The 23,423-nt window shown below is 47.3% G+C and overlaps 1 protein-coding gene across 2 annotated transcripts; it reads left to right on the top strand.

The window, feature by feature from the left end:
- The first annotated feature begins 324 nt into the window (after nt 1-324).
- On the top strand, nt 325-15,537 carry LOC126080973 (phospholipase A and acyltransferase 3-like). 2 transcript variants are annotated; one of them, XR_007518270.1, is made up of 4 exons: nt 325-403; nt 9,972-10,074; nt 13,524-14,087; nt 15,293-15,379. XR_007518270.1 is itself a non-coding variant. In XM_049892297.1 (4 exons), exons 1-4 carry the CDS (start codon nt 401-403, stop codon nt 15,371-15,373), a joined length of 456 nt encoding a protein of 151 aa, XP_049748254.1. In that variant the 5' UTR covers nt 325-400; the 3' UTR covers nt 15,374-15,537. The 2 variants fall into 2 exon arrangements, 1 of the variants encoding a protein (XP_049748254.1); XM_049892297.1 differs by having other exon boundaries at nt 13,524-13,792; nt 15,293-15,537.
- Nucleotides 15,538-23,423: the final 7,886 nt, after the last annotated feature.

The following is a 23,423-nucleotide window of genomic DNA, read 5'->3' on the forward strand; positions in this document are numbered from 1 at the left end:
CCAAGCTGAACACATGCTGTCCCACGGTTCATTCCTTCAATAAATTTCATTTGTTTAAATATCACATTAGAGTGTAGGACCAGTGACTTCACGAGGACACAATAAATTTTCAAACCCAGCAGAGGAGTACAGAGTGCTGGGAGAGGGATGGCTGGTGTCAGAATTGGTAAGAAAGTTAGAGAGTGGGGGTATGTCTGACCTCCACCTCGTGGGAATCAGCCTTGGGCTATTGATCTTGATTCTCCTCCCCTCTTGCGAAGTTATTTGAAAAAGTCAGATACCGCCCCCATGACATTTTTACAGACTCGAAAGTGAAATTCTCAGTGTTGAAAGAAAAGCTGGTCCAAGAGCAGCAGAGCACTGCCTGCACATCCCTCCTTCCAGGAAGGCTGAGGTAGCTATGGTAAGTCCATCGAAGCTTTTTATCAGTGATTCAAAACTGGAGGCTCATTTACTAGAAAGGTCTCAGGCTGGTTGCCAGCCTTGGGCACAGCTAACTCCAGTGCTCATGTTTTGAAGTGATTTGTCTTTAAAAGTCTGTATCCCTGCCCCTCTGGGCAGTGCCGGCCTCCTCTCTGGGTCTGACACAGAGCGGGGAACATAGGAATCCTGTGAAAGGGGCTGCGTCTGCCTGGGCCAGGGCCCTGATAACTCAGATACAGCTGAAAAGACACTTGAGTTGAGCCTGAGGGGGACCCAGAGTCTCTGGGAATGAAATAGTCTGCTCAGCCATATCTTGATCAGAGCCTGTGCCATTTTTCTTTTCCCTAGCCTGTCTCTGTCTCCAAGTATGATTTTGCTGTTAACTCCCCTAAAAGTTAAATGTTAACTAATGCTTTCCCTAGGACCATGGAAAACAAGGGATATCAATCTAAGCCTGTCAAACAGGATGAAGGGTGGCACCAGCCACCCCCTGGGCTGATGGGATAATGGCAAGAAAAGATCAACATGTTTGAAATACAACCACTGAAACCAAATAGAAAGAGAATTCACATTTCACAAGCTCCTAAAACCTATGGCCCAATTCTCTTTAAAACCTGAGCTGGCCTGCAGTTCCTAGAGACAGACAGCTTTAGGAGATCATTCCCCTCTGTTTCCATAAAAAAAAAAAAAAAAATAGTGGTATATATAATAAAGCTCACCCCGTCTCAAGAATTGGCTGTTTGGTGGAAGGAGGCTCTAACTCGCAAAATTGTGGTAACAAAATTGTCTGCCCCTGGAGCCAGCTGGGGTTCAGTCCCCTTTCTGTCCAAACATCTCCTCTCTCTCATCTTTCTTCCATGGCTTTTCCTCCCTTATAAAGTTCATTTTCATTTCTGCCTCTGATCTGTGAAATCGTCTCTCCCACTAGCCCCGATTTCCTGAATCGGAAAATGTTCTGGAAGTGGCAGGCCCAGCTTAACTTGTTAGACTGAAAAGGAGCAAGCAGGCCTCATACAATTATGGTAAATGGAATAATTACGAAGGAAGGGCATCTAGAATGGCTCTGGAAGAACATGGGCCCTCCCCAGTGCCTGCCTTATCTGTTACCTTGTCAAGGCAGGGTGACTAGCAAGATTCTGACTTCCCACTGACTGCTGTTGACAGTGCCTTAGCCATGGCCTTAGAAGTTTGGAGACAGAGTGAAATGCCCCCTCATGCTTCCAAGTGGAGATATTCTCTGGTCCGCTGAGCTCAAACTGACTGCTGCCTTGGGTTGGGCTAGAGCAGGAGTTGGCAGGAGTCCCGGCATGCTGACAGTCCCTCCCTCTTCTATGCATATTTCCTTTGCCCCATGATATGCCAGGCCTTCCCTAGATCCTGGAGATGAGGAAGGGAGGGACCAGCACACAGGATCGCTGCCCAGATGGAGCCCAGAGCCATGAAGGGAGCACAGACAGCTGCAGGCAGGTGCAGCACAAGCATCCATGCAGGTAGAAGTAAGGGTCCTGGGGGACGTGGGGGCCCCAGGAAGGGGAAGGTGCTTGTTATGGATTGAATTGTGTCCCCAAAAAGTTTGCGTCAACTTCGCTTAGACCATGATTCCCAGTATTGTGTGACTGTCCACCATTTTGTCATCTGATATGATTTCCCTATGTGTTATAAATCTTACCTCTGTGATATGAATGAGGCAGGATTAGAGGCAATTATGTTAATGAGGCAGGATTCAATCTAAAAGGTTAGGTTGTATCTGTAAACTAAGATATTCCTGGAAGGATACCAAGAAACTGGTAATGTTGCCTCCAGAGAGGGGAACTGGATGGCTGGGGAAGGAATGGGGAACATGAAGCCTTATTTTTTATTTTTTTTAATTTTTATTGTGCTTTAAGTGAAAGTTTACAAATCAAGTCAGTCTCTCATACAAAACTTTTTATACACCTTGCTGTATACTCCTAGTTGCTCTTCCCCTAATGAGACAGCACACTCCTCTCCACCGTGTATTCCCGTGTCCATATCAGCCAGCTTCTGTCTCCCTCTCCCTTCTCATCTCCCCTCCAGACAGGAGCTGCCCACATAATCTCATGTGTCTACTTGATCCAAGAAGCTCACTCCTCACCAGTATCATCTTCTATCTTATAATCCAGTCCTATCCCTGTCCGAAGAGTTGGCTTTGGGAATGGTCCCTGTCTTGGGCTAACAGAAGGTCTGGGGACCATGAACTCTGTGGTCCTTCTAGTCTCAGTTAGACCGTCAAGTCTGGTCTTTTTAAGAGAACTTGAGGTCTGCATCCCACTGCTCTCCTGCTCCTTCAGGGGTTCTCTTTTGTGTCCACTGTCAGGGCAGTCATCGGTTGTAGCCTCTCACCATCTAGTTCTTCCGGTCTCAAGCTGCTGTAGTCTCTGGTTTATGTGGCCCTTTCTGTCTCTTGGGCTCATAATTACATGAAGTCTTATTTTTATCACCTTTTATAAAATAAGAAAAAAATATAAAAAGATTAAACATGAATGTACTTCAGGCGGTAGTCCTATTGTTTGCCAGCAGGCTGGGTGTGTGACCTGCCTCTGCCCCACTCTCTGCCCAGTAGAGAGAGCTTTGGTCCCTTTTCCCACCTACAAGCTGCATGGACAGGTGGACAAACAGAATTCCCAGCCCACCTGCCCTTGCTTTGACTCTCCTTTTATGTGGTTCTTCAGCCTGATTTTCTGGCCCTCTGAACAGACTGGATTAGGTGAAAAGCTGCAAGCCCCAGAATGGGGACGGTGATGTCTCTTCCCATCGCCTCCCTGCACAGTCCGATTAGTCACTATGCTGGCCCCGCCGAAGTTCCCTTCAGCTGAAAGCACCCAGCCAGGCCTTCCTGCTCTCCGAATCAGGGCTGTGGTAGCTTTGCAAGGGGATGGCATTGATTGGATGAACCAAGACCACCTGACTCAAGGTCAGACACTCAAAAGGTGCCCAGAATCCTCAGTGGGGCTCAAACCAAAGGACTCTGGCCAATGGCGGCAAGAGGTAATTAGCTAAGCCAACCCCACTATCTCTTTCTAGAATTAAGGGTTGAGAATATTCCCAGAGTCACCCCACTAAAACCAGATCCGAATGGAGTGGAAATGCTGAGAGAGGCTGAGTTTCCATGGGAGCAAGACCACACAGGCCATGAGGCTAGCTGGTTCTGCAGAGATGCTGAGAATCCTGGAGAGTTTTCCAGCTTCAGTTTCAGTCTAACTGAATTTTCACGATAAAGCTCTTTTGTTCTAAGAGCCTGAAGAAGGCAAGTTACTGGTCCTTGCGACAAGCCCACATGCCCCACAGTGAGGATGTGAAGGCCCCTCCCCAACCCTACCTGCCTTCCTGTACTGTTTGCCCAGGATATTGCAGCCTGTGAGTGGAAGCCAACAAGGAGATACTTATTTGGAATCTTGGGAGGGATAGTACTCTGGTGCCTCAAAAAAGCAGCCCCCCTCCAGACACAGGTGATAATGGATTTTGGGTTTCCACTAATATCTACATGTCGAGCTCTGGGAAAGATTGATAACAAGGACCTTCTTCCATAGCTAACAGAGAGAAAAAGGCTTACCCTGGAGGTGGCGCCCTGAATTCAGACTTCTAGCCTCCTAAACTGTGAGAGAACAAATTTCTGTTTGTTAAAGTCATCCACTTGTGGTATTTCTGTTATAGCAGCACTAGATAATTAAGACAGAATCTGGCACTGGGAGTGGGGTGTTACTCTAACATATACCTCAAATGTGGAAGCAGTTTTGAAACTGTGAACGGATAGAGGCTGAAAGAGTTTTAGCCTCCATGCCTCTGTCAGTTTGTCATACTGCGGGGGCTTGCATGTTGCTGTGATGCTGGAAGCTATGCCACCGGTGTTCAAATACCAGCAGAATCACTCATGGCGGACAGGTTTCAGCTGAGCTTCCAGACTCAGATAGACTAGAAAGAAGGCCCCGGCAGTCTACTTCTGAAAAGAATTAACCGGTGAAAACCTTATGAATAGCAGCGAAACACTGCCTAATACAGTGCCTGAAGATGATACCCTCAGATTGGAAGGCACTCAAAAGATGACTAGGGAAGAGCCGCCTACTCAGAGCAGAGTCGATCTTAATGACCTGGATGGAATCAAGCTTTCGGGACCTTCACTGGTTGATGTGAAATGACTCAAAATGAGAAGAAACAGCTGCAAACATCCACTAATAATTAGAACATGGAATGTAGGAAATATGAATCTAGGAAAATTGGAAATCATCAAAAATGAAACAGAACTCATACACATCAATATCCTAGGCATTAGTGAGCTGAAATGGACTGGTATTGGCCATCTTGAATTAGACAATCATATATGGCCTACTATGCCAGGGATGACAACTTGAAGAATGGCATTGCATTCATCGTCAAAAAGAACATTTAAGATCTATCCTGAAGTACAATACTGTCAGTAATAGGATAATATCCATACACCTACAAGGAAGGCCAGTTAATATGAACATTACTCAAATTTATTCTCCAACTGCTAAGGTCAAAGACAAAGAAAATAGAGATTTTTACCAACTTCTCCAGTCTTAAACTGATTAATATCAAAGGCAAGGAAAATTTTGCTGAAGATCATTCAGAAGCGTCTGCAGCAGTATATGAACAGGAAACTGCCAGAAATTCAAGCGTAATTCAGAAGAGGACATAGAACGAGGAATATCGTTGCTGATGTCACATAGATCTTGCCTGAAAGCAAAGAATACCAGAAAGATGTTTACCTGTGTTTTATTGACTATGCAAACCCATTCAACTGTGTGAATCATAACAAATTATGGATAACTTTGCCAAGAATGGGAATTTCGGAACACTTAATTGTGCTCACGAGGAACCTGTACCTACATAAAGAGGCAGTTGTTTGAACAGAACAAGGGGATACTGGGTAGTTTAAAGTCAGGAAGGGTGTGCATCAGGGTTATATCCTTTCACCATACTTCTTCAATGTGTGTGCTAAGCAAGTAATCCAAGAACCAGGAGTACATGAAGAAGAAAGGGGCATCAGGACTGGAGGAAGACTCATTAACAACCTGCATTATGCAGATGACACAACCTTGCTTGCTGAAAAGTGAAGAGGACTTGAAGCACTTACTGATGAAGATCAAAGACAGTACTCAGAATGGATTACACCTCAACATAAAGAAAACAAAAATCCTCACAACTGGACCAATAAGCAACATCATGATAAACAAAGAAAAGGTTGAGGTTGTAAAGGATTTCATTTTACTTGGATCCACAATCAACACCCATGGAAGTAGCAGTCAAGACATCAAAAGACACAATTGCATTGGGCAAATCTGCTGCAAAAGACCCCTTTAAAGTGTTGAAAAGCAAAGATGTCAGCTTGAAGACTAAGGTGCACCTGACCCGAGCCATGGTGTTTTCAATCACCTCACGTGCATGCAGAAAACGGATGATGAATAAGGAAAATCGAAGAATTGACACCACCGAATTATGGTGTTGGAGAAGAATATTGAATATACCATGGACTGCCAAAAGAACAAATCAGTCTTGGAAGAAGTACAACCAGAATGCTTCTTAGAAGTAAGGATGGTGAGACTTCATCTCACATACTTTGGACGTGTTATCAAGAGAGATCAGTTCCTGGAGAAGAATATCGAGCTTGGTAAAGTAAAGGGTCAGCAAAAAAGAGGAAGATAACTCAACGAGATGGATTGACACAGTAGCTGCAACAATGGGCTCAAGCATAGCAATGATCGTGAGGATGGCGAAGGACCGGGCAGTGTTTCATTCTGTTGTACGTAGGGTAGCTATGAGTCAGAGCTGACTCAATGGCACCTGACAACAACTAGAGCAACAAAAGCCCAGGTTGCCTTGAAGAGACTGTTGGTGGAATTATGGGCATCAAAGGCAATTCTGCTAAGGGGCCTCATTACCATCAAGTGAGAACAGCCAGGAATGGAGCGTGTCCTTTGGATCCAGGGTTCCTGTGCTGAGAAGCTCCTATCCCAGGGAAATATTGATGACAAAGACCTTTCCCCAGAACCGACAGAGAAAGACTTTCCCTAGTGCAGGCACAACTGATTTTAGACTTCTGGCCTCTTAAATTGTGTGAGAATAAGTTTCTATTCGCCAAAGTAACCTACTTGTGGTATTTCTGCTGTAGCAGTTGGTAAGACAGAATTTGGGAACACTGATTTCCATACTTACTTGTTGTGATGGTTAAGATTGTGTGTCAACTTGGCTAAGCCATGATTCCCAGTGGTTTGGCAAACTTATGATGTTGTCATCACTCCCATGTTGAGATCGGTATAACTTGATCACCCCCGTGATTTGTTCTGCTGTGAGTGGCAAATCAGTTGAAGGGGATTTTCCTTGGGTATGTGGCCCGCATCGAATGTAAGTAGACATTCTGGCAAGGCTCGTGGGCTTTTGCTTGCTCTGGATCCTGCAGCTGGCTCCTGTTCATCTGACCTCTGGTTCTTGGCACTCGGACTAGCAGCTTACCTGCAATCTTGCCTGCCGATCTTGGGATTCCTCGATCTTCGTAAGCTGTGAGCAACGGCCTGCTCTCTGACCTACCGATCTTGGGTTTTCCAGCCCCTGTGGCTATGTTTATCAAGAGACACCTCCAGCCTGACCCACAGACTTGGGGCGTTCCAGTCTCTACAACCTTGTTAGCCATTTCTTTGATATAAATCTTTCTCTGTATATATTTATACACTTTACCAGCTTTGCTTCTCTAGAGAACACAGCCTAAGACACTTGTCGACTGGGCATCTGCCCTGGTCTTATTTCCAGACAGGACGATACTCGGTGAACATTGATTCAGTTTCTTAAACATTTACATTCCTGGGTAGGGCCAGTGAGAAAATGAAACTCTTAGAAAGCTGAACCAAACGCACAAGACACCGTCTTGCAGGAAGGGTGTCTTCGGTAAGTGCCCCAGAAAGATTTCTAAAGCTTTTATTTCAAACAGCAACAATAATCCTGTTAGTGGTGATTATGCCTGTTTTCCTCATTGGTCTGCAGCTCTGGCACAGAGGGGACACAAGGTACATGCTGAGGGGGCCTGAGGATCCGGTTCTCTCAGACACAGTGGGAGGAAGGAGCCACAGTGCTGGGCCACAAGCCCAGAGGCTTCCCTGTCTCAGTGGCTGCGTGGGGTTTGGCCCACTGAGGCTGAGGAGCAACATGCCCTGGGTTTGGGTTTGAGGTTTTCCAAGCCGTCATCCAGTCATTCAGTGCTGAGGGGCCCACTGGCCAGGGCCCACCTCCTAGGTCACAGTCTCTTCAGTTGGTCCCTGGCAGGAGCAGGGGTGGAGGGTCCAGGAAAATGGCTCAGACTTCTGTGGAGACATGGTGGGGGCTTTTCAGGAAGGTGTTCCTGACCCCTCACCTCCAAACACTGTCAGCACCTCAGCTTTTCCCTTCATCCCTTTGCCCCTGTTCCGTCCCTTGCTTTTTCCTTCAGACTTAATAAAAGCCACATTTCACATTTCCTGAGCACTCGCTGCATTCCTCCAACATCTGCTAGGGGCTGTATTTAATCTTGGCAGCAGCCCTGTCAGGTAGGAATAATTACTCCCAATTCTATGATAAGGGCACCCATACTCTGATGAAGTAACTTGTCCAAGAGGCAGACAGGGGTTTTGAACCTAGGTGGGTCTGACTTCAAAGTCTTTACTTTTTTGATTAGTCTTTTTTTTATTCCAGAGGAAATACATAATACATTCTCCTGGTTTAAATAAATAAATAAGCCCAAACAAAAACTATTAGCATTAAGGCTACAAGTCCCTTTCAACATCCTCCCTTTCGTAGATACTTCTCCCTCTACACAATTTGGTGTGTGTCCTTCCAAGTATTTCTCTACACATTTGTGTCCATAAATAATAGTACTCCATATGTATTGTTTTGTAGGTTTGAATTTTGTTGTCATTTTTAATTTAGTTCTCCAGTGTAGTTCACTTAGGAAATGCTTCAATTTTTTCCCTTATTTACCAGGGTTTTTTTTTTTTTTTTTTTTTTTTTTTGTCATTATTGTTTTTCTTTATTTTAATAATTTTATTTTTTTTTAGTTGTGCTTTAGATGAAGGTTTACAGAATAAATTAGTTTCTCATTAAGCAATTAATGCACTTATTGTTTTGTGACATTGGTTGCCAACCCAATGTCATGTCAACACCCTCCCCTTCTCGACCTTGGGTTCCCTATTACCAGCTTTCCTGTTCCTTCCTGCCTTCTGGCCTTGCCCCTGGGCTGGTGTGCCCATTTAGTCTCCTTTTGTTTTATGGGCCTGTCTAATCTTTGGCTGCAGGGTGAACCTCACGAGTGACTTCAGTACTGAGCTGAAAGTGTGTCTGGGGGGCATACTCTTTTTCTGTGTGTGTGAGTTAGAATTTTGTTCTACCTTTTTTTCCAGCTATGTCCGGGACCTTCTATTGTGATCCCTGTCTGAGCAGTTGGTGGTGGTAGCCAGGCACCATCTACTTGTGCAAGACTCAGCCTGGAGGAGGCTGTAGTAGTTGTGGGTCATTATATTTACCAGTTTTTAGAATAATGTGGTGATTCCTTGGCATCCTCCAGAAGTTTTAAAAATATCATTAAGAATTCATGGATGTTAACATATTTGATGTATTCCCATCTATGTACGGTTATTATTCTTTTTGAGCTCAAATCATCCTATCTTTGGTCAAGTGGACTCCTGACCCGGTCATCAAAGATTTCACTTTTAACCCATGTCCCTGCCAGGCTTCCAGCTGACTGGTAACCTCACCACTCCCAGCAGGAGCTCAAATGCTTAGCCAGGAGGTCCCACCCCATGTGACCCAGCTTATCCGTCAGGTGGAGGATGGGTGGTGGCTGGCCTCGGAGCATTCCTGACACAAAATTCCTATGCCTAGGGTGTGTCTCACATTTGACCCGGGCCAGGACAATGTGCCTTCTGTACACAGGAATCCCAGGAGGGCACTGCCCCACCACCAACTCCAGACCCCACCCTGTAATTCCTTGCCTGGAGCTGCACAAATGTTAGAAACGTTCAGCCCTAGGTTTCAAACTTGCTCTTCTACTCACTAGGTAAGGATCATTGGCAAGTGGCCTCACACTCCTGAGACTCAGTCTCCTCATTTGTCTAATGGGGTGATGATGCTCTCACCCAAAGGAGTGATGGGTAATGTGGGTCACGGGCTTAGCACTATGTCTGGCGCATTGGGCTTTGCCAGTCAGAGCTCTATAACTCAAGCCTCACTCAGGCCCGGATGTGCGGCCTGTGACCCCTACCCCTATGAGGCATTGCAGATGTGCTCAGGAATCACAAACATGTTCCGTGCCTACAACTCACTCACACCAAGTTGTGCACACCGACTTCATAGACTTCCTCCCCATCTCCTCCTTCTTCCCTGAAGAACACCTTTCCAGCCCCAGCAGCTTCAGTAAAGGGAAGGAGCTTCCACCTGTGTGAAGAGACCTCCCCTCCCTGTTTCCTGCCTTGGTGACCAGGGCTGAGGGAGTGCTTGGATGTTTCTGGGAGGGCTCAACGATGCCTGTCTCTGTTTTTCTGTTGCAGGACAGACCAAATCTTGGAGACCTGATTGAGATTTTTCGCATTGGCTACCAGCACTGGGCCATCTACGTGGGAGATGGTTATGTGATCCACCTGGCTCCTCCAAGTAAGGATGGGCCATATTTACACATAAGCATGGAGTTTGGAAGTGTGGGCAGATGCCTGATGAATTATGTGATTGTCCTCACTTCAGTGCCTGGCACACAGAAGGCACTCAGGGAACATTTTTTAAATTAATTTTTTTTTTATTGTGCTTTAGGTGAAAGCTTACAGAGCAAATTAGTTTCTTATTAAACAGTTGATACATAAATTATTTTGTGACATTGGTTGCCAACCCCATGATGTGTCAACACTCTCCCCTTCTCAACCTTGGGTTCCCCGTTTCCATTTGTCCAGTTTCCTGTCCCTTCCTGCATTTTCTTCTTTGCTTTTGGGTTGGTGTGCCCATTTAGTCTCGTATACATGGTTGAACTACATGTGTTATTGTTTATTTTATAGGTCTGTCTAATCTTTGGCTGAAGGGTGAACTTCACGAGTGACTTCAGTACTGAGTTAAAAAGGTGTCTGGGGGTTACACTCTTGGGGTTTCTCTAGTCTCTGTCAGACCAGTAAGTCTAGTCTTTTTTTGTGAGTTTGAATTTTGTTCTATATTTTTCTCCCACTCTGTCTGAGACCCTCAATTATGATCCCGTCAGAGCAGTTGGTGATGGTAGCCGGGTACCATCTAGTTGTTCTGAAACCAGCCTGGTGGAGGCTGTGGTAGTTGTGGTCCATTAACACTCAGTGAATATTTGTTGAATGAATCATGCTCTTCCCTGCTGAGAGTATCAACTGCTAGTCCTCTTTATCATAAGTCTATGGACAGACTGTTGACCTTTTTCCATGACGGAATGGGGCTCAGTTCCAGCCTCTCCACTGTACTTGATACATGTGTCCAATCTCCTGTGCATTTCTTATTCAGGAGGTATAGGAAAAGAGTAAGAAACAATTATTTCCGTCAAATAGGTGACAACTGGCATTTACAACAGTGCCTAGTGTAATGGAAGTAGCGTGGGCCTCCCAGTTACATAGAGCCAGTTTGGGATCCTGGCCCCTGCATTTACCGACTGTGTGACCTTGAACACGTAACTTCACCTTGCTAGTTCAGCTGCACCCTCTGTAGAGCAGGGATAAGGATATCTGCCTTCCAGGTCCTGGAGGGCTGAAATGAAGGAGTGTGTGTGAAGGCACTGGAGCAGGGCCTGGCTAGGTGCTGAGTCAACCTCCCCTTCCTTCTGAAGCTTCATGGCATTAAAGAAAATGCAGAATCATTGAAAACCACAGAAGTGCACAGCAGTAGGGAGCTGGTTGAACAAAGTAGATACCTGCATACAACAGAACCCTACACAACCATTCAGAGCAGTTGTACAGCGTGTGTGTGTGTTCAAGTTTAGGTTTTAAAAATTAAGTTCGTTGAGGTATAATTTACAAATAGTAAAACTCTCTACAGTTCTATGAGCTTTGATAAATGCAGTCAGGTAATCACCGTAACAATCAAGATAGAAGAGTTCCCTCATCCCCCCAAATTCCCCTGTGTCCCTACATAGTGAACATCCTCACCCAGCTCCTAGAAATTTATGATCTTTTCTCTGTCTCTCCACCAAAACAACCACACTCCTTGTTTTGGTGGAGTTGATTCCGACTCATAGCGACCTTATAGGACAGAGTAGAACTGCTCAATAGGGTTTCCAGGGAGCAGCTGGTGGTTCGAACTGCCAACCTTTCAATTAGAAGCCTGAGCTCTTAACCACTGTGCCACCAGGGCTCCTTCTGCCTCTATAGTTATGTCTTTTTCACAACATCATATGCATAGAATAATATAGTAGGTAGTCTTTTGTGTCTAGCTTCTTTCATTTAGCATAACACATTTTTGTTGTAGTATGTATCCGCGCTGTATTCCTTTTGACTGCTAAGTAGTTTTCCATGGTATGGCTGTACCACCTTTTGTTACACTAGCTGAAGGAAATTTGGGTGGTTTTCACAGTAATGAAGGGAGCCTCTCTAAACGTTCCCAAAGAGTTTTTGTTGGGTTTTTTTGTTTTGTTTTGTTTTGTTTTGTTTGTTTTTAGCGTGGACCTAGGTTTTCATTTCTTTTGGGTAAATACGTAGGAGTGGGATTGTGGGATCATACGGGAAGTGAATATTAACAGAAAACTGGCAAACTGTTGCCCAGAGTACCATTTTGCAGCCTCGCTAATAATATGTGGGAGGGCGCCCTCAGTTAGGAGAAAGAAAACAATGCATCCCAGATAAGCGGCACCTGAGGGGCAGGGAAGCTCTGAGTCCGAATGGACTCCACAGCAGTGGGTTTGGTTTTTGGTTTTGGAGGGACAGGGAGGGGGAGAGTGAGAACAAAGGGAGAGAGACTAGGGCTTGGGGATACTGAGGGATGCAGATGGGGAGAGAGGTGGGTAGGGGAATAGGGAAAAAGATGTGAAGGCTGAGGGGCAGGGAAGGAGAGATTAGAAGCAGAGAATGCGTGACTAGGTTGGGAGATACTTTATGTCTACCGTAACCTGGTTTCCTCCAGCCTCCCCTTCTTTCTGGGATCTGCAGTCCAGCAAGGCTGAGTGCTGACCCTTCTCTCTGCTTTTTCCTCTGCAGAGGCCTCTCCTCTCTGCCCCCTGTCCCTGCTCCAGCAGCTGGAGTGAGCAGGGCAAAGACAAAGCTAGCATTCTTTAAAATGCCCTTTTGAAAAGAAAATGAAAACCAGTGAACTAAAGTAAAACAAAAACAAAAACAAAAAAAAATGAGTAAATTTAGAAACTGGCCAACCTTCAGAGACTGACACTGCACCAATAGGCTCTCTGTGAATCCGGCTGCCGTCAGCTGATTCATCTGACACCCTGGTGTCCATTGGGCCCTCCGTGACAGTTTCAGGTGTCTCATTGCAGCTTCCCAGCAGGCCTGGGTAAGGCTGATGTCCACTTAGAGGAGAATGGGAAAATGTAGAGCTAGAAGAGCGTAGGTATCACCTGGCCCAGACCCCTCAATTTGTAAATGATAAAACTGAGGCCTGGAGAGAAGGGACTTATTTGAACGCACACAGTGAGTAAGCCCGGTCAGGGACCTGGGCCTCTGTCTTTCTCAGTTGGTTCCTTTCTGACTATTTCAAGATGCCATCCTAGCCTGCTGGGGCTCCTCGGTTCTGGCTCAGGGAGGTTAAGTGTCTTTTCGAGGCCACAAACTAGTGAGGGGGAAGCTGGGACTGCAATGTAGCCTGTCTGGTCTCCTCTCTGCTCTGCCACAGGCTACCTTGCCCTCTGGTGCTTTCAGGAACACCTGAACTCCTGAGGTCCCTTGGAAGATTTCACATCCTTCACTTGAGGAATGAGGAAGCTGAACCCAGGAAATCCCAGTGACCTTTCCAATCACGCGGCCATGGGTCTCACCTGTTCTCCTTGAGTTTGAGACGAGGCAGGATGGCGGACAATGAGGCTGTCCACCCCCGGCCAGCTTTGAGTCCCTGTAGCCCTGCCCGGGACCAATCTCTCTATCCTCTTTGTGAATATACAGGTGAAATCGCTGGAGCTGGTTCAGCCAGTCTCATGTCAGCCGTGGTGGATAGAGCTGTAGTGAAGAAGGAACTGCTGTCTGTGGTGGTTGGACAGGACAGGTACCGGGTCAATAACAAGCATGATAACAAGTACCCGCCCCTACCTCCCAGAAATATCGTCTGGCAGGCGGAGGAGCTGGTGGGACAGGAGGTGCTCTACCAGCTGACCAGCAGGAACTGCGAGCACTTTGTGAACAAGCTGCGCTATGGAGTCGCCTGCAGTGACCAGGTATGTCCTCAGCCTCTGTCCCCATCCCCAGGAACCAGCTCTTTCCTTCAGCTGACAGTGGCTGGGCCTCTGCGGTGGGCTGGGCCAGGGTGGACAAGGCCAGACAGCAGAGATGCAAACCTTGACCTTGAGGACGTCACAGTCGCGGCAATAATGAGCGTGGGGAGGAAGACACGAAGTTGGCAACACAGAGCAGTGCAGTCAGGATGGCGATGGACCAGGAAATGAGTCACAACCACGAAGATCACTCCGTTGTGGAGCCCTCCCTGAGACAGGCCCTCACTACAGCATGGAGGCAGGTGTTATTATCCCCACTTTTCAGATGGGGAAACTGAGACTCAGAGCATTTAAGTAACTCATCCAACTCACTAGACATTTAGGCATTGAGTCTCTAGTACTGTGCAGGGGTGGGATTTGAACCAGGTGTGTTCTGCTCCAGGGCCCTGATCAAGGAAGGCTTCATAGAAGACCTGAGCTGAGTCTAGTTTAATTCTTTCAGTTCATCTGAAGCTAGTAAATGAGCTGGAGGTTATGAGGGAAAGGTTGACAAGGAGTAGAAGCAGTGGGAGCAGTGGGAGCCAGGAGGAGCAAAAGCCAGGTCCCACTGGGGAAACGTCTCCCTTAAAGGGAAAGGGCCAGGCAGTAAATATTCTCGGCTTTACCCAGCAGATGGTCGCTGGTGCACTACTGTATCCGCTGTTGTGGTTGTAGCTCCGAAGCAGCTATAGACAATATGTAAATGATGGACTTGTGTTCCAATAAAAGTTTTTAATCTTTTTTACAAGAATAGAGGACCACTCCTGGTCTCAAATAATTAGAAGAAATGAGTATCCCCTCATACATTTTAGGTGACGTTGAACATATTAAAAAATATAAATGTCAAAAAATTGCAAAGGATGGAGTTTCTGGCATGTTGTGTGTTGCTTGCATGCTTTGTGTACATATTTCCCTCCCAGCCTTGGAGGCGCAGATTTAACTCATTCAACCAATGGCGACTGTCTGCTATACAATTCACATAACAAAGCCAGGTGTCATTGTCAAACCAAACAGCCAAAGAATTTCTTTTAGAAAAGAGCCTGACTTAATTTTTTAATTCAAATACACACTTGAAGGCACATTTCCACAGCAACCACATCTCTGTAGAACTCCCTTCTAAGGTAGCCTTCAGATAAGGCAGGGACCCTCCCTCCATGGGGGTTTGGGGCTATATCTGTCTTCTGGAAGCCCCCTCTGTTTAGGAGCAGGGCTCTAGAGAACCGTCCCTTCTTGGTGTCCAGGAATGTTTACCCTCGGGCTGTGCACCAGACTCAGGATGGGACAGGATTCAGTTCTTCCCTTGTAAGGTGGTAGAGGGGCTATGGTGAAAGGGAGGTGGTACCCCAGGATTAGGATTAGCAGACAAAGGCCAGATGGGGTCTTTCCTGAGCTGAATGTTCTTGGTGTATATATCAGTGGTTAGATCCCTGAGGTTGAGTCTAACCACCCTACCCTCTGTTTCAGGTCTCTGATGCCATCTCTGTAGTGACCACCGTGGGAGTGTGCCTGGCAGCCGTAGGCCTCACTGTGCTTCTGGTGATCTGAAACAGGTGGCAACAGCAAGAAGTCCAAGGAAATGTCTCGACAGCAAGAAGTTACGGGGCATCTGGTTTAGTCAGTAGGTGTGGGGTTTTGTTTATTGATTTCACCATTTGTGATCATTTTGGCTTATTTTAACGGAGCTAAATAAAAGTATCAAAAGATTTTATCTGTGCAAATACAGCCCAGAGTGAAGCGTGTTGGGGGTACAGGGGCTCCTTCCTGGTGACACTGAGTTGCATCCTGACTGTTGTTGTGTGTGTTTCCTCTTATGAAGGCTGTGTTCTTTTTGAGACATGAGTATGCATATGGCGCGCGGGGGAAGACAGACCTGACTGATGGACAAGACAAGAACCTTGGCCTGACAGCCTGGGACCACAGTGCTGGAACTGTGTTGATGGTTCCCAGCACTGAATGTGACTCAGCCACAGGGACTGCCGGCTGCCCTTCCTCTTGTTACTCCCCGCTCCTCTTGATTCCAAGAACGGTTGTTGTTTTTAAGCTGTATCTGGTCAGCTATACTGATGGCGACACCACGCACAGTGGAATGAGATGCTGCCTGGTCCTACCCTGTTCTCGTGATTGGTTTCTGATTGCACCATTGTGATCCATAGGGTTTTCATTGGCTGATTTTCAGAACTAGATAGCCAGGCCTTCCTTCCTAGTCTGTCTTAGTCTGAAAGCTCTGCTGAAACCTGTTCCACAACGCAGCAACATGCAAGCCTCCAATGACAGATGGGTGGGTGGTAGCTACACATGTGGCGCACTGGCCGGGAATCATGTCCTGGTCTCCAGCATGGTTGGTGAGAATTCCATCACTGGACCACCACTAACCAAAATGAGTTTTTGTCAGCTCTCTACATCTTTTCTGTGTCTTGCAACTTCCACCTCCTCAGCACACCTGCGCAGGCACCACGTCTGTTCACCACGACTCTCAAGTCTCTGATCCCACATTCCTATGCTGGTTTCTCTTCCTGCATCTGCTCAGCTCAGTTCAGTTCCCCTGCCCCTGCCACTTCCTGTGCTCCAGTTCAAGTTCCTGAGAGACTCTGATTGGCCCAGCTCACCACATCTGAGCTCAGCCTCCTGATTGGCTGTCCTTGGGTCAGGTGACCACACGAGGTCTATCAGCTCTGCTGAATGGGGCAGGGTCACACGGGACAAACATGGCGGTGGAGGAATCTTCACTTGGAGGGGATGAGGATGTGCCCATACCTGCACCCAGGGGAGGGGAAGGAACAGAAACCAACCTTCAACTGGATCCTCAAGCATTGCTTGAGTCTCCAAGAGAGATTCTTGACTGAAGTGAAAGGCTGGACCTTGTATCTCCCTTAGATCTTATTTCTCAATCTACCACTACTATTTGCAGGATACAATATCTGTATCCAAATCTTTCTTTCGTTTTTTTTTTTTTTCATGTCTGAAATGCCTTTTTTATTAGAAGGCATCAGGAGTGGTGAGAGGGAACCCTGCCCACACTCCTCACCTGACCACCGGCAACCCCTAACCTCCCCCCTCTACCCCAGTGTCTTTGCCGAGGGCCCAGGTGTGAAGAAGAAGCCAACAACTATCAGGAGCATTCTGTGGAGAAACTGGACTAGGAGAGGCTGACCCACTTAGCCAAGGTCTCATAGCCAGTGAGTGGAGGGTCTGGTCCATTTGACCCAGAAGCCTGAGTTTCTGAGCCAAGCTGCTTAGTCATTTCTGATGAGGCTTTTGTGGGCACCAGCCACCCTTTGCCTTGGCTAAATGTCCTTTCATAGCTGCCTATTCTTTCCCTGGAGCCCTGCTGGAGCAATAGTTAAGAATTCGGCTGCTAACCATAAAGGTCAGCAGCTCGAACCCACGAGCTGCTCCTTGGAAACCTTATCGGGCGGGTATACTCTGTCCTACAGAGTCACTATGAATCGGCAATGCGGTTTTTTGTTGTTGTTGTTGTTGTTGTTGTTGTTGTTGTTGTTGTTGTTGTTGTTGTTATTCTTTCCCTGGGGATTTTATCAGGTCTACGCCTTCAGTGGTAGAGTTCTCCCCTTCCATGGGGGAGGCCTGGGTTCAATTCCCAGCCAGTGTACCTCATGCTTACCCACCACCCGAGTGTCAGTGGAGCCTTTTGTGTTGCTATGTTGCTAAACAGGTTACAGCAGAGCTTCCAGGCTAAGACGGACTAGGAAGAAAGGCATGGAGGGCTACTTCTGAAAATCGGCCAGCAAAACCCCAGTGGATCACAATGGTCCGTTCTGCAGCCGATCACGTGGATGGCACAGGCCCGGGGTAACATTTTGTTCCTTTGTGCATGGGGTCGCCATGAGTAGCGGTAGACTCAATGGCAGCCAACAACGACACAACAGCAGAAACCTTGGAGCAGCATCTCTTGGAACAGGCTTGAAGTCACAGGCAGACGGGTGGGCGAGGTGTTTGGCTCCCCAATCTTTGACTTCCTGTGAAGAAGCTGGTGGGGCCAGGCCTGGACTGTCCTTCATGGGAGACACCCTGTGCTGCCCGGGGTCGGGGGGCAGGTGCTTCGGGGTGACAGCAGTGCTGATAAGACCAGGAGACCCTCGGCAGTCCCTCCCACTGTGGGCAAGGGTCACTGTTCCAGATCCTTCTGCCCGGGCCACCTGGAGAGCCATCAGGGTCACCACCCCAAACTCCCAGCGGATTCTCTTCAGGTTTTGGGTGAAAGGTACCCTAACTCCGGTCTGCTTCCACTGCCTGCCCTGATGCCTGACATTTGCCGTATTGAATTCACTTTTTGTTTTTAGCATTATGTTCTCTAAGTACCTCCTTAGAGGTGCCTTCCAGAGAAAATTTGCACTCAACCTCTTCAATTATTGGCATTTTGGTAAAAATTAACCATATTATGGGAGGACCTGGAAGAAGTAGGATTCAGAATGAGTAAGTCTTGATGGGAGAGTGTGTGAGTGTGTGTGCAGGCTTAGATTCAGGGTTGCTGGGTGGATGGGTTCTTTGAAGCAGGTAATCAGGGTGGGAGCATGGAGATGGCCCACCCATTGCCATCAAGTCGGTTCCAACTTATAGTGACCCTATAGGACAGAGTAGAACTGCCCTATAGAGTTTCCAAGGAGTAACTGATGGATTCGAATTGCCAACCATTTGGTTAGCAGCCGAGTTTTTAACCACTGAGATGGCAGAGAGCAGGAAATAGGATGCTGAAGTGGGAGGTGGTGGGACCTGAAGATAAAGCCCACACAGTTTTCCTGGGGGCCCCCTGCAGCCTACACAGCAGGGAAATCATTGGGATCTTTGAGCTTTGGGGAAGACAAAGGAAGCAGGGGGAAGCTGGCTCTGTCCTACCGTTAGGGAGGGGCTGGTCAGCAGTGGGGAGATGAAGAAGGAGGCCAGGATTGTGGAGACCTCCCAGGACCCCTTAGTCTTTCCTCTTTACCAGTCCTCAGGGCAGATGTAGGCACCATCAGAATGCCCGCACTCCTCCCTCGGTCTGCTTCGCTCTCTGGGCAGCTCCCACCAGCCTCTTGCCTTGAGACTTTTCTGAGAGTCATGCACATTCCCCCAGCCCCTGACAAATGAAAGAGACAGACCCTACATTCTCCCCAAAACTCCCCAGGTGCGGCCAGCTTTCTGATCAGGACACCATAGCCAGGGCACACGGCTGGCATTCTAACCAAAGGCCACACGCCATGTGCCAACTATTAGCTGTTTTTAATTGAACTCTGACCACCAGATGCTTTTCTAAGTAGCATACTGAATGTTGGAAATGTTTGTTCCTTGGAAAAATTAAGGACTGGACTACCAGTGTAATGAGGGCTAGAAATGATCTCTCATTGGGGAAAGTCATGCTCTTCATGACATGTGGATTGGCTCAAACACTTCAGAGACCCTCCCCTCATCATGCACAGGCAGAGTGTAAGGTTCTGTCTACTGAGGGCTGGAGCCTGTTTCTTTAGGGGTGGCTTCTGAAGCTTTATCCCTCAGTGTACCTGTGCCTCATCTTTGGGTTGATTTCTGGGGACTTGATGCTGACTATATATAGGGCCCTGGGTAGCACAAATAGTTTGTACTTGAGTACTAACCTAAAGGTTGGTGGTTCAAACCCTCCCAGTGGCACTGAGGAAGACAGGTTTGTCGATCTGCTTCCATGATTACAGCCAAGAAAACACTATGGGCAGTTCTGCTCTGTAACACAGGGGGTCACCATGAGTCTGAATTGACTTGATGGCAAAGTGTTTGGTTCAATGCTAACTATGTAGACCTTGAGTGCACCTTTCATGGAAGGTGTTGGAGCACCTGAAAAGATGGAGGGTTGCTTTTCGTTTGACTTCCAGAACAGGAAGGTTGTACCTCTTTGGGAAAAACAAAAAACAAACCCGTTGCCGTCAAGTTGATTCTGACTCCTAGTGACTCTATAGGACAGGGTAGAACTGCCCCAGTGGGTTTCCAAGAAGCACCAGGTGGATTCGAACTGCCCACCTTTTGGTTAGCAGCCAAGCTCTTAGCCACTGGGCCACCAGGGCTCTTTGTGGAGCACATGTTTACTAAATGCCTCTGTGCCTAATGGAATTTGGTCTGAGGTATGCTTTTATCATCTGAGTGTGACATTTTGGGGAGAAGGTAACGTGAACTGATTCACATTTTTGAGCAGTGACCATTACTTACCAAAAGTAACCCAAGATCTGTCCATGACCATCATAACTCAGGTCAGTTTGCCCCAGTGGGTGACAGGCCCTGGCTGGCAGAATCAATTCTGTCTTTCAGAGTGTGTGAACACTGAACTCTGACCTGGAGGTAGCCCTGGAGCAAGGCAGGCATAGATACTTCTAGATTCGTCAAGCGAAGGTTGATATTTCAGCCTGGAAATCTGAGTAAGACCCACTTTGGTCGTTATGATTTTAAGTTATTCTCTTTGTTCTTCAATATCTCATAGTCCTGAGCTTCTAGGGGAATCTTGCTAATAGAGCCTGGTCACTACTGTGCTGGGGAGACTAAGGGACCAAGCAGCCTTTTGAGTGCTGCAGAGGGTGCAGCCCAGGAGGGTGGCATCCCCAATCCTGAAGACAGGGGGGTGGTGGCTGTGGTGACCACCAGTGGACACTGGCCAAGTGGAGTGGCCATTTAATAGGGTCACTGGTGGCAGAGGCCATAGGGAGGAAGCCAGAATGAGAGAACATGGGCACCCTGGTGCTTCTGAGACCACATGAAGGTCGTGCTGGGAAGTAGCGGAGGGATATTCTGAAGGCAGCTCGTTTTCAGGATCCAACCCAGGGGCAGCTTGAACTATGGCAATATGGGCATGGAAAGATAACATAATGCCGTTTGGTAGTCACAAGTGGGTGAGGGCTAGGTGTTTGAGGTGTATAAAAAAAAGACTTTCTGCCTTAGTTATCTAGTGCTGCTATAATAGAAATACTACAAATGGATGGCTTTAACAAACAGAAGAAGTTTATTCTCACAATCTAACAGGATCGAAGTCTGAATTCAGGGTGCCAGCTCCAGGGGAAGACTTTTTCTCTCTGTCGGCTCTGGAGGAAGGTCCTTCTCATCAATCTTCACCTGGACTAGGAGCTTCTTCGAGCAGGAACCCTGGGTCCAAAAGACCAGCTCTACTTCTGGTGCCGCTTTCTTGGAAGTGTGATCCACCCCCCACCGCCCCACCGCTCACTTCTATCTTTTATATCTCAAAAGAGATTGGCTTAGGATACAATCTAATCCTGTAGATCTCTTCAACATAACTGCTGCTCAGCCATCTCATTAATATCATAGTGATAGGATTTACAACACATAGGAAAATCAGATCAGATGACAAAATGGTGGACAATCACACAATACTGGGAATCGTGGCCTGGCCAAATTGATACACATATTTTTAGGGGACACAGTTCAATCCATGACACTTTCTAAAAAGGGAGGTCAAGTTAAGGAGGTAATTGGAAGGATTCTGGGAGAGGTTTATGTGTTGGAAAAGGGATTTAAGCCCTGATGATGTGACTATATTGGGAAGTAACTAATTTTTTTTGTTTTTTTTTTTGTACCCTGAGAGTAAAATTAATGACGTTTAAAATTAAGTCAGTGTTACACCTACGTACAACAATGTAGAAAATTCACTGAGCATCTCCTATGTACCAGGCATTGCCAGACAGCTTTGATGCATAACCCTATTTGATCCCCATGAGTTTACGGGGAAGTGGATTACTACCCCACTTATAGATGAAGGGACCAAGGCTCTGAGGGTCAGGAGCTGTTCCCAATATCACACAGCTAGAAATTAAGGTCACGCAGGGGCTCAATGAACGTTGCCTTCTTTTCCAGGAGACTACAAAAACATAGTGGAAGTCACCAGCCCTGGGGCTGGAAGGTAGGAGGGAACAGAAAAGCTGGTAATAGGGAACTCAGGCTTGAGAAGGGAGAGTGTTGACATGTCGTGGGGTTGTTAACCAATGTGTGTACTGTTTGATGAGAAACCAGTTTGTTCTGTAAACCTTCATCTAAAGTACAATTTAAGAAAAAAGAGAAATGAAAATGTAGTGGAAGTCCATTCTGAAGGTATCAATAGATGCTTTTATTGATTCTTTAGTCTTGTTACAACTAGACCAGCTTTCCACCAGGAGAGAAGGAAAGCAAGAGCCAGACCTAGAGTGGGCTGGCATGGGAGGAGTTGTGTGAGGCCGGTCTCCATGGCAGCCTCCAGAGGGGGTTCTAAGGCAGGATGTTGGGGATACTTCAGGCTGTTTCTGGTTTGGGCATCACCTACTAGAGAGCGAGTATCAAAGCAAACAGGAACCCAAATATTGTAGCTCCTCTAAACATGTGGTTTCTGATGTTTCTGGCCTGCAAAACAAGTGGCCCACAGTCAGTGTACCCAGCAAGCCCAGGCAGGCTCTTCCCCCTCCTCAGGGCCCAGAAACTGTGCTACTTCTATCACCCTCCCCGAGTGGCCTGGTTTTAGCTCTCAGCTAGCCAACCCAGAGTCCTTGCTCAGGGAGGTTGCCGGCTGTGTCCCCAGGGTCTCCATTTCCTGGGTTGTGGCCACTTCTCCGTATTGGTTTTGTCTGAGTCTATCTGGAAAACTGGCAGCATGGGCCAATGGAGTCCTTTTGAGCGAGCTTCCTGAGTGAAGGCATTTTTTCCTGACTTGGGTTGGGTAGAGAGGAGGTTTGTTGCTGGTCTCCCTGGGACACGGCTCCAAGGGCCAAACTGAGCTAGGCGGAGGGAGGGGCTGTGGCAGAAGCTAGGGGAACTTAAGGAAACTTTCAGTCTAGTGGACAAGATACAACCTAGAAATTCTGGAAATTTCTATTTCCAGCACCACTTCAGCCTTGATATCCAGCTGCAAGTCAACATCCGTGCTTGTATGTCTGATGGTCCCTCAAACATCACATCACCATATCCAAACTCTTGACTTCTGTCCCCAAACTAGCTTTTCCTGCAATTGTTCCTATCTCATCAAGGGCCCCATCCACTCAGTCTCTTGGGCCAGGAGCACTGGAGGTCTGTAGTACAGGGGTAGAGGGCAGAGACTCAATACAAGGGACAGCTGGGGCTTGAATCCTGTCTCTAGGTATATACTGTGGGAAAACAACATACTCGTCCTGTTTCTTGATCTATAAACTGGGGAGGATAGAAACAGTATCTTTAGCATTGCTTGGAAGATGACGTGAGGTACTGCTTTTACGTGGTCACTTTGGCGCCGGGGTGTATAGGGAGTGCTTGTTGGGATTTGCTGCTTGAGTTGTTCCTGACGCCTTTCACTAGCCACCTCTAACGCATCAGCAACTTCTCTCTGCCCTGGTTCTCATGGAGAGGTCAGGTCTAATGGCAGTGATCAGACTCTGCCCACAGGCGACATGGTTGCTGTTGGACATCCATGAGTCGAGCAGAGCAGCAGAATGAGAGAGATATGCACACCTCACACGTGTGAGAGCTCTGGATCCTCCCAGAAATAACCCGGGAAGACTGTGAAGCTGCAGGGATGGAGGCTGTGCCGAAGATTTTACCCAGAAATGTTCCTGAGCTCTTACGGAGGCCCTCGGACCCTGAGCACCCCCAGGCCTGAGTGTTCCCTGGGGGCTCAGGAGACCTG

Source organism: Elephas maximus, chromosome 7, assembly GCF_024166365.1.
Source record: "Elephas maximus indicus isolate mEleMax1 chromosome 7, mEleMax1 primary haplotype, whole genome shotgun sequence".
In the NCBI taxonomy this organism is placed as follows: Eukaryota; Metazoa; Chordata; class Mammalia; order Proboscidea; family Elephantidae; genus Elephas; species Elephas maximus.

Excerpts from the sequence above, each read along its gene's own strand:
- LOC126080973 (XM_049892297.1), top strand. Across the intron at positions 10,075-13,523 it reads GATCCACCTGGCTCCTCCAA|GTGAAATCGCTGGAGCTGGT; the intron begins GTAAGGATGGGC and ends GTGAATATACAG. Across the intron at positions 13,793-15,292 it reads GAGTCGCCTGCAGTGACCAG|GTCTCTGATGCCATCTCTGT; the intron begins GTATGTCCTCAG and ends CCTCTGTTTCAG.